General features: G+C 39.5%; 1 protein-coding gene across 1 annotated transcript in view; it reads right to left on the reverse strand.

Moving 5' to 3' along the window:
* cfap221 (cilia and flagella associated protein 221) overlaps nt 1–17992 on the reverse strand; it is a 212724-nt gene that overhangs the window by 66516 nt on the left and 128216 nt on the right. The window contains exons 12-13 of the mRNA XM_073047564.1: nt 6992–7100; nt 6655–6742 (exon numbers count right to left, since the gene is read on the reverse strand). Coding sequence (XP_072903665.1) covers nt 6655–6742; nt 6992–7100 — 197 coding nt within the window. The remainder of the gene's footprint in view (nt 1–6654; nt 6743–6991; nt 7101–17992) is intronic.

Genomic DNA, 17992 nt, shown 5'->3' on the forward strand with positions numbered 1-17992 from the left:
ATTCTTCGGGCTTAGATATATATACCAATAAATCATCAGCATAAAGAGAAATTTTATGCATGGTCCCATTCATAAAAATCCCTTGAATATTTCTAGCTTCACGAAGAGCAATAGCAAGGGGTTCTAATATTAGGTTAAATAACAAAGGACTTAATGGACAACCTTGTCTTGTCCCCCATGATAGCTGAAAAAGGGGAGACCTACAGTTATTGGTGACAACAGTAGCAACAGGAGCTTTATATATCATTTTAATCCAATTACTAAAATTAATACCAAATCCAAATTTTTCTAAAACATTAAATAAATATTTCCATTCGACTCGATCAAATGCTTTTTCAGCATCCAAAGATATAACACATTGTGGAGTTTTAGAAGAGGGTGAATATATAATGTTAAATAATCTCTGAACATTTGAAAAAGAATAACGATGCTTTATAAAGCCAGTTTGATCTTTAAAAATGATTTTACCCAAAATACTCTCCAACCGATTGGCCATTATCTTTGAGAGAATCTTAGCATCAACATTCAGTAATGAAATAGGTCTGTATGAGGCACAATCAGTAGGATCTTTATCCTTTTTGAGGATTAAAAGAAATAGAAGCTTCATAGAAAGTAGAGAGTAAGTCACTTTTCACAAAAGAATCTTTAATTATCTCCAACATATATGGAGAAAGCAGTTCTCCAAATCTTTTATAAAATTCTACAGGATAACCATCAAGTCCCGGGGCCTTACCATATTGCATTGGAAAAATAGCTTTATGGATTTTGGATTCAGTAATTTGGGCATCAAGAGTTTTTTGATCCTCAGCAGAAATTTTAGGGAAAACAATCTTTCGTAAAAATTCATTCATTTCAGAAGAATCTACTGAAGATTGAGATTTATAAAGTTCAGTATAAAAATCTTGGAAAATCTTATTGATTTCTTCATATTCCTGAGCCAAGATACTATCCTTTCTATGAATTTTCAAAATTTGCCTTTTGGCTCTAGCCGATTTTAATTGAAATGCAAGTAATTTATTATTTTTATCTCCGAACATATAAAATTGGCTCTTTAACTTAAGTAGATAACCTTCGATTGGATGAGTTAATAATAGATTATATTGTGATTGAAGTTCCACCCTTTTTTAAAATAAGTCAATATTAGGGGAAACCACATATATATTATCTAAATCTTTAATTTGTTTTGAAATTTTATCTAATTCTGCTTTTGTCTGTTTTTTAAGTTTGGCTGAATAAGAAATAATCTGACCACATAAAAATGCTTTGAATGTATCCCATATAATTAATTTGAACATACCTCCTATATCATTAAAAAGAAAAAATTCTTTTACCTGGCTTTCAATAAAACTGATAAAATCAGAGTTTTATAATAAAGTCTGAGACATGCGCCATGGTGGACGGCCAAAAATGACATCATCAAATTCAAAGGACAAACTCAAAGGCGCATGATCAGATATAGCAATAGCGTCATATTCACAGTTTTTAACACTAGGCAAAAAGCGGGGATAAATTATAATATAATCAATCCTCGAATTTTTTTGTAGACATGCGAAAAGAAGGAATATTCTCCATTATCAGGGTGTAAATGCCTCCATAATTCGATCAACCCAAAATCGATCAAAAAGGAGTTGATAACTGATGCAGAGTGATTTGGAAGTCTCTGATTAGTTGAACTTTTATCAATCATAGGACTTAAACAACAGTTGAAATTCCCACCCGTTATTAACATATACTCATTTAAATCTGGCAATAAAGCAAATACATTTTTTAAAAAATGTATCATCTAAATTGTGACCATACAAACTAACTAAAACAACCTTTCTATTACAAATCACTCCTTTAATAATTAAAAATCTACCATTAGAGTCTAATTCAATACTCTCTTGAGTAAATATATTAGATTTAGTAAAGATAGATACGCCCTTAGTTTTACTTTGCGAAGTAGCATGGAACTGCAGGCCATTCCACCATCTAAAAAACCTATTTTAATCTCCCACCCTGATACGTGTCTCCTGAGCAAAAATTACATCAGGTTGGAATCGATTAATAATTTTAAAAGTCTTTTTTCATTTGATAGGATGATTCCAACCACGTACATTCCAACTTATTACATTAATCCGTTTGACTGCAATAGTATAATTTTATTCTAATTTACTTTATACATGCGCAGAGCACATACCAATACGGGATTATCAAAGATGGCGGTGATGAGGAATACAACCATATAGAAAACACGCATGCTCTGGAACCACCCAATGGGAAAAAAACTCCTAACTTTAAACCTGCCCACCCTCCCAAAAGCCCAAAAAAAGGTAAGCGAACTAAGATAGATGCGAAGCCATAGGCCATTCTGTCGGTCTCGTCCCTCCCTTCCCCCCCCTCCCCAGCGAGTGCTTGTACACAAAAAATAAGATGACCTTGCAAGAAAGACAGTAACGTCTCAGAAAAGGCGAGTGTTTACATTCTGTCATGTATTAAACAAAAAAGAACCAAAATAATATAATCTCTTAAAGAGAAAAACCAGCGCCATCTTAAAATAAGCTTTAAATCTCTAAGAAAACTATTAAATTTGGTTATATATCACTATACTAAAACAGATTTAAAAAAGAAGGGTTAATAGTATATTTAACCAAACTAAATTTACAGAAATATTAATTAGTAATATCATAAGTAACTAAACCCTCCCGGATATATATATATATATATATATATATATATATATATATATATATATAAAAAGAAACCCTATTAATAGGAAAGAAAACTACTAGTTAGTAAATTAAAAAACAACAAAAAGAAACATCAAAACCAAATATTAGATAAAAGGAACAAATCCCTTTATTCTCTTTTCTCAGTCAAATATCTAATTAGCCATTTAAACAGTCAAACTTGAGCTGTATATCTTCTTTCCAAAAAAAAATCCAATAGGATGTAATGATGAGTAGGTTTTCTTATCTTCTTTTATTAATATCTCAATAAAATATCGAATTAGCTTTCATATATCTTCATGTATCTTCTTTTTAAACTATGAATAATATCATTCGGTAGTAACATCAGTGTCGGTGACAGGTATAGCCTGAACAAAATCCAGTGTGGCTTTGGGGTCGAAGAAAATACGTGGAGAAGAATTAGGAGGAGACACTTTCATTCTTGTTGGATATCTCAGAGAAGGAAAAAATTTCGTATCATATGCTTGTTTCATTACCAAAGCAAATCTTAATCTTTGTTCCATTACTTCTTTTGGGTAATCTTCATAAAAACGCAGCTCAGACTCGTTGAATCTGAAAACTCTCTGTTTTCTTGCCTGCCGCATTATTTGATTTTTAATTTTAAAGTGATGAAAACAAACCAAAATAACACCTGGTCTGCTTGAGTTTTTAAATTTCGAAAGTCTGTGTGCTCTTTCAATAGCAGGCGGCTTTGACAAAATAGTCGGAAATAAAGTATGAAAGAGCTTACCAAAGTAAACTGTTAAATCTCCATTTTCAGCTTCTTGCAATCCAACGATTTGTATGTTGTTTCGGCCAGACCTGGTTTCTAAATCTATAATCTTATCATGATATTTTTGCAAACGGGTTGTAGTTTCAGACAATTTCTGCTTGGTTAACTTCAATTCCTCTTCGTGTTTAGTAACTTGAGTCTCCACATCTTTAAGATTTCCCAGAAATAACTTCATTTCATTATTATTCTTTTCCATTTGGTCTTTAATTACCGTATTCTGTTCTTGAATTAAATTCAATGTCCGAACGATGTCTTCAGCCCATGATGGCATTTCATCAGATCTTTCCTTCGGCATCTTTCCTTTTCTATTCCCTTTGTCAGTAGATTCATGCAAATTCTTCCCACTTCTCGTAAACATATTACTCTCCTTCAAGAATCAGCAATTAAAAATTATGAATTCAACATTTAAGCTGGGGGGGGGAGAGAAAGCTAAGAGCAGCACAGAATTATTGCTACTCCATCGACAGACAGAGGCGGTCTCCTTATCCAGGCCTTTTAATATTCAGTAGATTTCAATGTGATCCCTCCTCATTCTTCACTCCAGTGAGCATAGACCCAGAGCTATCAACTGCTCCTCAGACATTAATTCTTTTATTCCCAGGATCATTCCTGCAAATCTCCCGTGGACACTATCCAATGCCAGCACAATGTTAGTTATGGGGCACAAAACTGCTCACAATGCTCCAAATGTGGTCTGACCAAAGCCTTATAAAGCTTCGGTATTACACCCTTTGGTTTTATATTTTTCTTCTCAAAATGAATGCTAACTTTGCATTTGCCTTCCTTACTACTGACCAAACTTTATACCTCTGCTTTCTGAATTTGCTCCCTTGTTTAGAAAATAGTCTATGCTTTTATTCCTTCCACCAAAGTACATCACCATAAACTGTATTTCATATACCATTTCTTTCCCCATTCTCCTAATCATTGCAAGCAAGCCCTTCTGCAGAATATCTGTGTCCTCAACATTACTTTCTCCTTCTCTTTTTTATATTTATGATACCTTTGACTTCCCTTGTAGGCCATAGTTGCCTCATCCTCCATTTAGGATGCTTCTTCTTAGAGATGAACTGATCCTGTGACTTCAAAACTACCAGCCCCTCCACCTATCTTCCTATTGTCTACAAACTTTGTAACAAAGCCACCAATTCCATCATCCAAATCATTGACATGTAACGTAAAAAGAAAATGGTCCCAACATATGGAACACCACTAGTCACTGGCAGCCAACCAGAAAAGCCTCCCTTTATCTCCTTTTATCTCCCTTTATCTCCACTTTGTCTCCTGGCACTCAGCCACTGGTTTATCCATGCTAAAATCTTTCCTGTAATACCATAGGCTTGTAGCTTGTTAAGCAGCTTTATGTGTGGCACCTTGTCAAAGGCATTCTGATAATCCAAACACCAATTGTCCTTTGTCTACCTTGCTTGTTATTTCTTCAAAGAATTTCAACAGATTTGTCAGGCAAGATTTTCCCTTGAGGAAACCATGTCGACTATGGCCTATTTTATCATATGCCTCCAAGTACCCCAAAATCACATCTTTAGCAAATGCCTCCAACATCTTCCCCATCACTAAGGTCAGACTAATTGGCCTAGAACTTCCTTTCTGGAGGGACATTTGCAGTTTTCCAATATTTCAGGATCATTCCAGAATCTAGTGGATCTTGAAAGATCATTACCAATGTCTCCCTCTCTTCAGCCATGTCTTTCAGAATGCTGGTGTGTGCACTATCTGGTCCAAGTGACTTATAGGTCTGAAAGGTACCTTCAGACCTTTCAGTTCCTTAAGAACCTTCTCTCTTGTAATGGTAACTTCACACACTTCATGATCTATGGTCCCTCTAAGCTGTGCACGTGTGTGCGTGCATGCACGTTTTTCAACCAGCGCACAAAGGAAACTAACGTGCACACAAAAAGTTACCTAAGATAATGTAGTAATTAATAATTATACTTATTGAAAATAATCTTTTAGCTAAATGTCTCTGTTAACTAGTTAGTCAGATTTTCAAATACTACAATGCACGTCACTAATTTGCATCACCTCACCTTTCCTGTTCCGGTTTGTACAGCTGCATCGCGGTGGCAGCCATCTTTGGTGGTCAGTGTTCATATCATAAACTTCACATTTGGCGATGAACAAGTCAATGCCTTATGTCTAAAATATCATGATTTTCTAGCTGAAAATACTGTAATAGTTAGTTTAATGAGTTCAAATTTTCTATGCAAGAAAAAATTAAATTCAAACTGATTTCAAACTTTGCTCAAGTGGTGGCATTTGTACTTCAAAATGAACAGTTTTGCGACCTTACACAGTTGATGGACATTGGGGGAACTTTCTTGCGTCTAGTGCAGACTGTGAGCAAGGTTTTAGCCTAATGAATCAACTCAAAAACAAACTGAGAAACCGTTTAGGTGAATGTCATTTGGATATGTTAATGAGAATCAAAAGCTATCAATTGGATGGAAGTTCTATTAGTCTAGATAGAGTTTACAAAGAATGGGTAAATGCCAAAGACAGGAGAGAGAAAAAATAAGCGTAACTTAAATATGTATGTTATTTTGTTGTTGTTCTGTGCAGTTTTATGTCAAATATTTTGTAAGCCTACATAAACTGTGCCATGTGTGCGTTCAGTGCGCACATACTTTTGTCACAGGAAAAAAAATTTGCACAACATAAGATTTTTGTGCACACTGACCACTAAAAATTAAAGGAAACATTGTTCATGACCTGACGTATGGAACTTCCACCATACTGCTAGAGTCTTCCACAATGAAGACTGATGCAAAACACTTATTCAGTTCGTCCACCATTTCCTTGTCCCCCATTACTTCCTCTCCAGCATCGTATCCCAGCAGTGCGATATCCACTCTCATCTCTCTTTTGTGAGCATTCTTTCAATGTTTCTATTACTTGATTTTACTCAGAAAATAATTTATATCATATTTACATTATTGTGGAACTGTAATGCTGCTCCCTGAACCAGTGATGTAAATATGCTGAAATGACAGAATAACATTAACCAGTGGCTTTAGGCTATTTTACAACAATTCCACATTTGCCTTGGTTCTTGTGTAAGGAATAGATCATATTTAGCTTCATGTTCAAACAGCTATTGTTAAATTTATGTATACAGCAAAAAAAATTTCAAACCTTGTACTCTTCATCTGCTAGTTGTCTATTTTCCAGAATCAACTGTTTAGCTTTAGGAGAAATTGGATCTCTACCAAGGTGCGTCTGCCTGAAAGACAACATAACAATGTTTGTTGTCATCTATAGAGAAGCTACAAATTAAAGAAAAATAGCCAGAAACTGAAGTGAATAAACAAAAGACCAGTTAAAATAAGTATGTCTAAGTTAATAACTTACCAAATAGTACTTTGAACAAAATATTAAATGTTTAAAAAATAAAAATCATATTTGGAAAGCATTTAACATTTCAAATAATAATACAAATTGGTGCAATTTATATTATTTATCTTCCACTTACCATTGTAATTGGTTAGCTTGTTCCAACAAAACATCATTGTTGACCTTTTGAATAAACATTGCTTCCTTTGCCTGTCTGCCTTGTGATGCTCCTTGAACACTAGCCAATACTTTAAATAAAATGGTTACAAATTCTTTAAAATACTTGAGAAGTAACATTCTATGTCAGAATTTATAATTTACCTTAATAATAAGATCTATTTGACAGAGCATAAATATTAATTACTAAAAAAAAACACAAATAATCTTTCACATCCCTGGGCAAAAGGGAAAATAACATTAGTTTAGTTTTAGTGCCTCTTGGCCCAAGTTAAGTGAAATAGGAAGATAAATCTTTGTTGCATCCTCCTAAAAGATACAAATGCTTCTGAAAAACAAACATTACTGACGGTACATTGTTGACATCAAATGGAAGGAAGAAAAATTAACATATAAATAACAGAGAAAGAGAAGGCATGTAGAAAAGAGATGAACTTGGGCAGTGGGATAATCATCTTTAATGACTGAAGGCCAATCAATGGCAAAAAAAGACCCTGCCGACAGAGGATCTTGGGCATTTTCGGGGAACATGAAAGCCCTCAGCTGTTTATTGGGTGTGGGCTCAAGGTCTATTTATTTCTAGACAGATTAAAGGCATGGCGACATGAAAATGGATTCACTATTAGTTTGCTTTGTTCTTACATAAAAGAATGTGACATTGTATTGGTCCAACAAAAAGAAACTCCTTTTTTGCATCCCACCTGCAATAGCACCTTAGTGTAATGGGTAAGAGTGTCACTGGTGCATATTGTACACATCCATCCATCAATATGCTAACTTTGCATCCATTTGAAAAGGGGCTTTTCAATTGCTCAAAAGTAAGGCACTGTAACATGGGTAGCACCAGAACAACAAGAAAAAGTCAACTGTAAACAAGAAAAAGTCGATGCAATGCTCCTCAGACAGGATGAAGAGGTCAATACTCCCCAATGCCATTAGGCTTTACAATTCAACTGCCAGGACTTAAGAACTTTTTTTAAAGCTATTATTAATGCTTTTTGAGTTAGTGATTTAGATGCATATCATATTATTACTGAGTTAAGTATTGTATGTAATGAGTTTTTGCTACAACAAGTGTATGGGACATTGGAAAAAAAATGTTGAATTTCCCCATGGGGATGAATAAAGTATCTATCTATCTATCTATCTATCTATTTTGCTGGAGCTCTGGTAAAATCTATCTATGCCATAATTGTACCAGGTGAGATTACAAAAATAAGCTTACCTCAGAGAAAAAAAGATTTGACGATCCTTAACAGCCAGTATTGTCAGAGAATTCCAAACAGAAATTTGATTCTACAGCAGTACTTATTCCAAACAGCATGATTTTATTGGCAGTCACTAAGCCTCCAATCAAATTAGATCAAGCTAGAAAATTGACCAAGTACTCCAACAGCTGAATCATGTCTGTACTAAACATGGATTGATACCTGGAAATATGATGTTGTAGCTATTAGTGAAATATGGTTGCAGGAGGGGTGTGATTGGCAACTAAGTATTCCTGGATTCCGTTGCTTCAGGTGTGATAGAATCAGAGGGGCAAGAGGGGGAGGTGTTGCATTGCTTGTCAGAGAAAATATTACAGCGGTGCTTTGGCAGGATAGATTAGAGGGCTCGTCTAGGGAGACTATTTGGGTGGAATTGAGGAATGGGAAAGGTGTAGTAACACTTATAGGGGTGTATTATAGACCACCTAATGAGGAGCTAGAATTGGAGGAGCAAATTTGTAAGGAGATAGCAGATATTTGAAGTAAGCACAAGGTTGTGATTGTGGGAGATTTTAATTTTCCACACATAGACTGGGAAGCCCATTCTGTAAAAAGGATGGATGGTTTGGAGTTTGTAAAATGTGTGCAGGATAGTTTTTTGCAGCAATACATAGAAGAACCAACTACAAACCCCATTTCCAGAAAAGTTGGGATATTTTCCAAAATATAATAAAAACAACAATCTGCGATATGTTAATTCACGTGAACCTTTATTTAACTGACAAAAGTACAAAGAAAAGATTTTCAATAGTTTTACTGACCAACTTAATTGTATTTTGTAAATATACACAAATTTAGAATTCGATGGCTGCAACACACTCAACAAAAGTTGGGACAGAGGCATGTTTACCATTGTGTTACATCACCTTTCCTTTTAATAACACTTTTTAATCATTTTGGAACTGAGGATACTAATTGTAGTAGATTTGCAATTAGAAATTTTGTCCATTCTTGCTTGATATAAGACTTCAGCTGCTCAACAGTCCGTGGTCTCCGTTGTCTGATTCTCCTCTTCATGATGCGCCATACATTTTCAATAGGAGATAGATCTGGACTGGCAGCAGGCCAGTCAAGCACATGTACTCTGTGTCTACAAAGCCACGCTGTTGCAGCCCGTGCAGAATGTGGTCTGGCACTGTCCTGCTGAAATAAGCATGGACGTCCCAGGAAGAGACATCACCTTGATGGCAACATATGTCTCTCTAAAATCCTAATATACACCTCAGAGTCAATGGGACCTTCATATACATGGGGGTGCATACGTGGACACGGATGCACCCCCATACCATCACAGATGCTGGCTTTTGCACCTTTCGCTGATAACAATCAAGATGGTTGTTTTCATCTTTGGCACGGAGAACTGGACGCCCGTTTTTTCCCGAAAACTAGCTGAAATGTGGACTCATCTGACCACAGCACACAGTTCCACAGTCTTTCAGTCCATCTGAGATGAGCTCAGGCCCAGAGTACTCATCGGCATTTCTGCGTAGGGTTGATGTATGTCTTCCTCCTTGCGTAATACAATTTCAAGTTGCATTTCTGGATGCAGCGACAGACTGTGTTAAGTGACAATGGTTTTCTGAAGTACTCCCGAGCCCAGATGGCTAGAATTGTCACAGTAGCATGACGGTTTCTTAGGCAGTGCCGCCTGAGGGCTCGAAGATCACGCGCATTCAACACTGGTTTCCGACCTTGCCCTTTACACACTGAAATGTCTCTGAATTCTCTGAATCTTTTCACAATATTATGTCCTGTAGATGTTGAAAGACCTAAATTCTCTGCAATCTTGTGTTGGGAAATGTTCCTTTTGAACTGACTAACCATTCTCTCACGAATTTTGGCACAAAGGGGTGAGCCACGACCCATCCTTGCTTGCAAAGACTGAGCCATTGATGGACGCTACTTTTATACCCAGTCATGATACCTCACCTGCTACCAATTAGCCTGCTTAATGTGGAGTCTTCCAAACCGGTGTTACTTGAATATTCTGTGCATTTTTCAATCTTATTTTCATTCTGTCCCAACTTTTGTTGAGTGTGTTGCAGCCATCAAATTCTAAATTTGTGTATATTTACAAAATACAATTAAGTTGGTCAGTAAAACTATTGAAAATCTTTTCTTTGTACTTTTGTCAGTTAAATAAGGGTTCATGTGTATTAACATATCACAGATTTTTGTTTTTATTGCATTTTGGAAAATATCCCAACTTTTCTGGAAATGGGGTTTGTAGAAAAGGGGCAGTGCTGGATCTCCTGTTAGGGAATGACATAGGTCAGGTGACGGAGGTATGTGTTGGGGAGCACTTCGGGTCCAGTGATCACAATGCCATTAGTTTCAATATAATTATGCAGAAGGATAGGACTGAACCCAGGGTTGAGATTTTTGATTGGAGAAAGGCTAACTTTGAGGAGATGTGAAAGGATTTAGAAGAAGTGGATTGGGACAATTTCTTTTATGGGAAGGATGTAATAGAGAAATGGAGGTCATTTAAAGGTGAAATTTTGAGGGTACACAATCTTTATGTTCCTGTTAGGTTGAAAAGAAAGATTAAAAGTTTGAGAGAGCCATAGTTTTCAAGGGATATTGGAAACTTGGTTCAGAAAAAGAGAGAGATCTACAATAAATATAGGCAGCATGGAGTAATTGAGGCGCTCGAGGAATATATGGCAAGATGGTGGCATGACGCAGCTTGCAGCGGCCACTCTGGAACTGATTATCTGTTATTTGTGAAGTGGGTGCTGTGCGCAATCATAATCGATTGAAAACAGATGTGGAAGCACAGAGAAACATCGGAGAATTCCAGGAAGACCTTCTTCGTTGCTGTTGCTGCTGTGAGGTCCGGGACTCTACTGGGAAGAACAGGCCCCCAGTCCTCGGGGTCGCGTTGCCGATGGCCATTGGCGGGGCTGTCTTAATATGCTTGGCAGAGGATGGTGCTCGGAGAAGCTGTGCCAGAGGGGATGGTTGTCGGCTCGGAGGTTCGACGGAAAGCAGGTGATAGTGAGGAGCTATAAGCGGTGGTCACACTGGGGCCTCAGGAGACAGATAAGTGGGTAACAGTCAGAAGAGGGAAGGGCAAGAGTCAGATACTATGGAGTACCCCTGCAGCTGTCCCCCTTAACAATAAATACTCCTGTTTGAGTACTGCTGGGCGGGGGGGAGGGGGGGAATGGCCTACCTGGGGGAAGCAACAGTGGCCGTGCCTCTGGCACAGAGTCTGGCCCTGTGGCTCAGAAGGGTAGGGAAATGAAGTGGATGCCAGCAGCGTTAGGGGGTCCAACAGGTGATTCTGTGGTTGCAGGAAAGAAACATGGATGGTAGTTTGCCTCCCAGGTGTTAGGGTCCAGGTTGTTTTCGATCACATGCACGATATCCTGAAGTGGGAGGGTGAACAGCCAGAGGTCATGGTACATATTGGTACCAACGACATAGGTAGGAAAAGGGAGGAGGTCCTGAAAACAGACTACAGGGAGTTAGGAAGGAAGTTGAAAAGCAGGACCACAAAGGTAGTTATCTCAGGATTACTGCCTGTGCCATGCGACAGTGAATATAGAAATAGAAGGAGGAGGAGGATAGATGTGTGGTTGAGGGATTGGAGCGGGGGCAGGGATTCAGATTTATGGATCATTGGGACTTCTTTTGGGGCAGGTGTGACCTGTACAAAAAGGATGGGTTGCATTTGAATCCCAGGGTGACCAATATCCTGGAGGGGAGGTTTGCAAAGGCTATTAGGGAGAGTTTAAACTAGAATTGCTGAGGGTGGAAACTGAACTGAAGAGATGGAGGAAGAGGCGCTTGGCTCTTAGAGAAAGCTTGGAGACAGTGCCAGAGGGAGGATAGGCAGTTGATAGAGAAGGGACGCGCTCAGACTGATGGTTTGGGATGTGTTACTTTAATGCAAGAAGCATCACGAACAAAGCGGATGAGTTTAGACTGTGGATCAGTTCTTGGAGCTATGATGTTGTGGCCATTACAGAGACTTGGATGGCTCGGGCAGGAATGGTTACTTCGAGTGCCAGGGTTTAGATGTTTCCAAAAGGACAGTGAGGGAGGCAAAAGAGGAGGGGGCGTGGCACTGTTGATCAGAAACAGTGTCATGGCTGCAGAAAAGAGGAAGTCATGGTGGGTTTGTCTATGGAGTCTCAGTGGGTTCAAGTTAGGAACAGGAAGGAGTCAATAATTCTACTGGGTGTTTTTCTATAGACCAGCCAATAGTAACAGGGACATCGAGGAGCAGATGGGGAGACAGATTCTGGAAAGGTGTAACAATAACAGGGTTGTTGTGGTGGGAGATTTTAATTTCTCAAATATCGATTGGCATCTCCCTAGAGCAAGGGGTTTAGATGGGGTGGAGTTTGTTACATGTGTTCAGGAAGGTTTCTTGATACAATATGTAGATAAGCCTACAAGAGGAGAGGTTGTACTTGATCTGGTACTGGGAAATGAACCTCGTCAGGTGTCAGATCTCTCAATGGGAGAGCATTTTGGAGATGGTGATCACAATTCGATCTCCTTTATCATAGCATTGGAGAGGGATAGGAACAGACAAAGTTAGGAAAGCCTTTAATTGGAGTAAGGGGAAATATAAGGCTATCAGGCAGGAACTTGGAAGCATAAATTGGGAACAAATGTTCTCAGGGAAATGTATGGAGAAATGTGGTGAATGTTCAGGGGATATTTGCGTCTGCATAGATACATTCCAATGAGACAGAGAAAGGATGGTAGGGTACAGAACCATGGTGTACAAAGGCCGTTGTAAATCTAGTCAAGAAGAAAAGAAGAGCTTACGTAAGGTTCAAAAAGCTAGGTAATGATAGAGATTTAAAAGATTGTAGGACTAGCAGGAAGGAGCTTAAGAATGAAATTAGGAAGACCAGAAGGGGCCATGAGAAGCCTTGATGGCCAGGATTAAGGAAAACCCCAAGACATTCTACAAGTATGTGAAGAGCAAGAGGATAAGACATCAAAGAATAGAACCTGTGATTTAAATTTTAATGGTGTGTTTTGGCATTGACTAAACTATCTGGCACTTTGCTGTCTCCAAGGGAATTCGATGTGGTTTGGAGTGCAACATGTGGCCTGGAGGGCTGGTAGCCTGGAGATGGTGTGCAAGCCTATGATCTACTCCATTGCTCCTCTCCGATTGACATGTTGAGGGTGTGAGCCAATTATTGAATCTAATTCTTCTCTCCAATTGAGGCGTCAAGCAAGGTTGTAGTTGACAAGAATGAGGGTGGAGGATGGACAGGTGTTTGGTGCCATCTGCCAGCGTTTGACTGGTTTTTGTCTCCCTGTCGCTGGCTGCTGTCGAAGCAAAATGCAGGAGTCTTGGGATCCTTGTTGCCAGGATTAAACAGTGGGGTTGTGCACTCCTTTTGGAGGGCTTTGAGGTGTAGGTGTTCCGAGATTCTGGTTAGTCTCTTTTTTTGCTGTTTTTGAGCAATTTGAATGGGACTAGATAGATAGATAGATAGATAGATAGATACTTTATTCATCCCCATGGGGAAATTCAACTTTTTTTCCAATGTCCCATACACTTGTTGTAGCAATCAATGTGGACTCGGGCATTTCGACAATTAATGGTTCTGCAGCCTTTATTGGCTAGTGGTTTGGCACTGAACCAAACTAAGCTGAATACCTGATGTTTGAGATTCAATGCATGGTTTGTTCATTTTCTGCTGTTTGCAAATTTATTCTTCTTTCACGCATTGGGTGCTTGACGTTTTGTTGAATGAGTTCCGTGGTGTTTCTTTGTTTCATGACTGCCTGCTTGAAGATGAATCTCAGAGTTGTAGTTTGTATACATACTTCGGTAATAAATGAACTTTGAATCTTTTTTAAGATTACAACAGGATTTAGAACAACTGCGAAAGCAGGCCAGGAGTTGGCAGATGACATTTAACTGAGACAAATGTGAAATATTTAATTTTGGAAAGTTGAACTAGAGCAGGATTTGATTCAGAACAAAAAGGCAGCGGGAGAGCACCTAAGGATTTCCAGCGGGAAGACATTTTGCATTCTCGGGGGAAGAGAGAGGCCAGACTGTGCAGGCGCGTGACGGCAGCCAGTTAAGCGCGAACAGTTTAAAAAGAAGGCAGCCATATCCAGCGGGCAGTGGAGTGAGAGGCAGCAGAGTGAAAGGGCTTTGGCTCCATGGGCTTCGGTGGCAACGGGACAAGGTGAGACAGTTGTTGATTGCAAAGGAGGTAGTATATGTGTGAGGCCAGTGTCAGATGTAGGAGGTCCTGGAGTCTCCTGGCATCCTGGACGGCCACATCTGCACCCAGTATATCAAAATGCAACTCCTAAAGGACTGTGTTAGGGAAATGGAGCTGCAGCTCAATGACCTTTGTCTGGTCAGGGAGAGCGAGGAGGTGATAGAGAGGAGTTACAGACAGGTGGTCACTCCGGGGCCACGGGGGACAGAGAAATGGGTCACAGTCAGGAGAGGGAAGGGGAAGAGTCAGGCACTAGATAGTACCCCTGTGGCTGTACCCCTTGACAATAAGTACTCCTGTTTGAGTACTGTTGGGGGGGACAGCCTACCTGGCGGAAGCGACAGTGGCCGTGCCTCTGGCACAGAGTCTGGCCCTGTGGCTCAGAAGGGTAGGGAAGGGAAGAGGAAGGCAGTGGTGATAGGGGACTTTGTAATTAGGGGGTCAGACAGGCGATTCTGTGGATGCAGGAAAGAAACTCAGATGGTAGTTTGCCTCCCAGGTGCCAGGGTTCAGGATGTTTCTGATTGCGTCCAAGATATCCTGCGGTGGGAGGGAGAACAGCCAGAGGTCGTGGTACATATTGGTACCAATGATATAGGTAGGAAAAGGGAAGAGGTCCTGAAAGAAGACTACAGGGAATTAGGAAGGAAGTTGAAAAGCAGGTCCTCAAAGGTAGTAATCTCGGGATTACTGCCTGTGCCACACGATAGTGAGAATAGGAATAGAATGAGGTGGAAGATAAATGCGTGGCTGAGGGATTGGAGCAGGGGGCAGGGATTCAGATTTCTGGATCATTGGGACCTCTTTTGGGGCGGGTGTGACCTGTACAAAAAGGACAGATTGTACTTGAACCCCAGGGGGACCAATATCCTGGCGGGCAGGTTTGATAGAGCTTTTGGGGAGGGTTTAAACTAGTTTGGCAGGGGGATGGGAATCAGAATGTGAGTGCAGTGCTTAAGGTAGAAGGACAAGGGCATGATGTTAAGAGTTCTGAGTTGATGAGGAAGGACAGGCAGGGAACAGAACATGATTGTAGCCAGTTAAAGGGGTTGAAATGTGTCTATTTCAATGCTGGGAGTATTAGGAACAAGGAGGATGAACTTAGAGCATGGATTAGTATGTGGAACTATGATTTTGTGGCCGTTACTGAAACTTCGTTGGAGGAAGGGCAGGATTGGATGATGCAGGTCCTGGGATTCAGGTGTTTTAAAAGGAATAGGATGGGAGGTAGAAAAGGGTGGGGGTGAGTGGCATTGCTGGTCAGGGATAGTACCATGGCTATAGAAAGGGAAGACGCTGGAGAAGGAGTGTCCACGGAGACAGTCTAGGTGGAAGTCAGAAATAGGAAGGGATCAATCACTATGCTGGGAGTAGTCTACAGGCCCCCAAATAGCCCTCGGGACACCGAGGAGCAGATAAGCAGGCAGATTTTAGAATGGAGCAGGAAATACAGGGTAGTAGTTATGGGTGATTTCAACTTCCCTCATATTGACTGGCACCGCCTGAGTGCAAGGGAGATAGATGGGGCTGAATTTGTCAGGTGTGCTCAAGAAGGATTCCTGACACAGTATGTGGACCGGCCGACAAGAGGAGAGGCTATACTGGATCTAGTTCTGGGTAATGAACCTGGTCAGGTGACAGACTCTTGGTAGGGGAGCATTTTGGTGAGAGTGACCACAACTCCCTTAGCTTCAGCATAGCTATAGAAAGGGATAAAATCAGACAAAATGGTAAAGTGCTTAACTGGGGAAGGGCTAACTTTGAAGGGATGAGGCAGGAACTAGCGAGAGTAAATTGGAAACAGATGTTCAAAGGGGAAAGCACAGAAATAATGTGGGAGAAGTTTAGGGACCACTTCAGCTGGGTTCAGGACAGGTTTGTCCCAATGAGGCAAGGAAAAAAATGGTAGGAAAAGGGAACCGTGGCTGACGAAACATGTGAGGCAACTCGTCAAGAGGAAAAAGGAAGCATATGTTAGATATAAGAAGCAGGAAGTAGGAGGGGCTTATGAGAAATATAGGGTCCTCTCGAGATGGCGCTTATGGGGTGAGGTGGCATTAGGCTTCGCTCCAAACCTTTTACTTTTACCTACAATCACCCCCTAACTGACCTATTTACACCTATTCTAAAAGGGTTGATATTTTTCGACTGTTTGAATTATTTTTCAACTCGTCAAAACCACGAGAAACTAAGGAATTGAAACTGATGAAAGAACCGTTAAATTTGGAAGCAATCGGGAAACTTGTGGATGAGAGACTTAGAGATTGGAGAATAAACTCACCCCAAAGCTTTCTTTGCTTGATGAAACTTTAAAGACAGTCAATGCAAAACTTCAGTCACTCACATCGGATACTCAACAACAACAAGCAAGAATTTTAGCTCTCGAAGATGCCGCTCGCCAGAGAGATCATAAAATTGAAACTTTGGAACAAAAGCTATCTTCGACTTCTCAACTGTTGGAACATTATAAATTCAAACTTACTGATCTTGAAAATCAATCTCGAAGACAGAACCTCCGGATAATCGGGCTCCCGGAAAATTTTGAGAAGGGTGATCCGGTTGCATTTTTCTCTAAATTTTTAACGGATGTCTTCGGCTCAGATGTTCTGGATACCCCTCCAATAATCAACCGCGCACATCGCATCTCTCGCTTTAAACCAGTTCCAGGCGGGAAACCACGGCCTGTGATTCTCCGGCTTCACTATCCTCATATTAAAGATCGCCTGATTTGGGTTGCCTGACAAAAGGGTATGATCAGCTTTCAAGATATCAAATTTCGTATCCTGAAAGACTACAGTCCTGAAGTTCTGAGGGAAAAAATGGCTTTTAAACTGGTTATGTTGGAATTCTATCGGAAAGGCTATAAACAAGCGTTGTTATTCCCAGCATAACTGAGAGTTACTCTTCCTGATGATTCTTGTCGGCTGTTCGAACCTCCAGCGGATGCCCAAAGATTTCTTGAAGAATAGCTCCTTTCCACTACGAGTTGACTAATGTATTGTATTTTTACTATCCATATTGGCTTTTTCCTTTAAGCTAATAATTAACCTATAGATTCGGACTTTTCACAATTTGATGATCTTTATGTGATGGCTGATAGTGTATTGTTTACATGCTTAAGTAAAGGTCTGTTTTTGGTTTATTTTGAGCTCTTTTTTTAACTATTATTCTGTTAGTTTTGTAAGCAACTAATTAAGTGTTCTTAAGTTTATATACATTTTTGTTTTACATCTTTTATGCTTAAGTATTAAGGTTTTTTTAAAACTTTCCTCTCCCAAGATATCATTTCTTCTTCCCATAAGACCTCAGTGTTTGGATATGTCACACCCCAACGACAAAGAATTTTCATACTTTTCTCATGTTTATCATAATTACTCAAGAATTGACTATTTCTTTATTGATCATCGTTTACTTACAGACGTTATTGATTGTAAATATGACTCTATTACTATCTCTGATCATGCACCTTTGAAACTA

This window comes from Hemitrygon akajei, chromosome 5, assembly GCF_048418815.1.
Source record: "Hemitrygon akajei chromosome 5, sHemAka1.3, whole genome shotgun sequence".
Taxonomy (NCBI): domain Eukaryota; kingdom Metazoa; phylum Chordata; class Chondrichthyes; order Myliobatiformes; family Dasyatidae; genus Hemitrygon; species Hemitrygon akajei.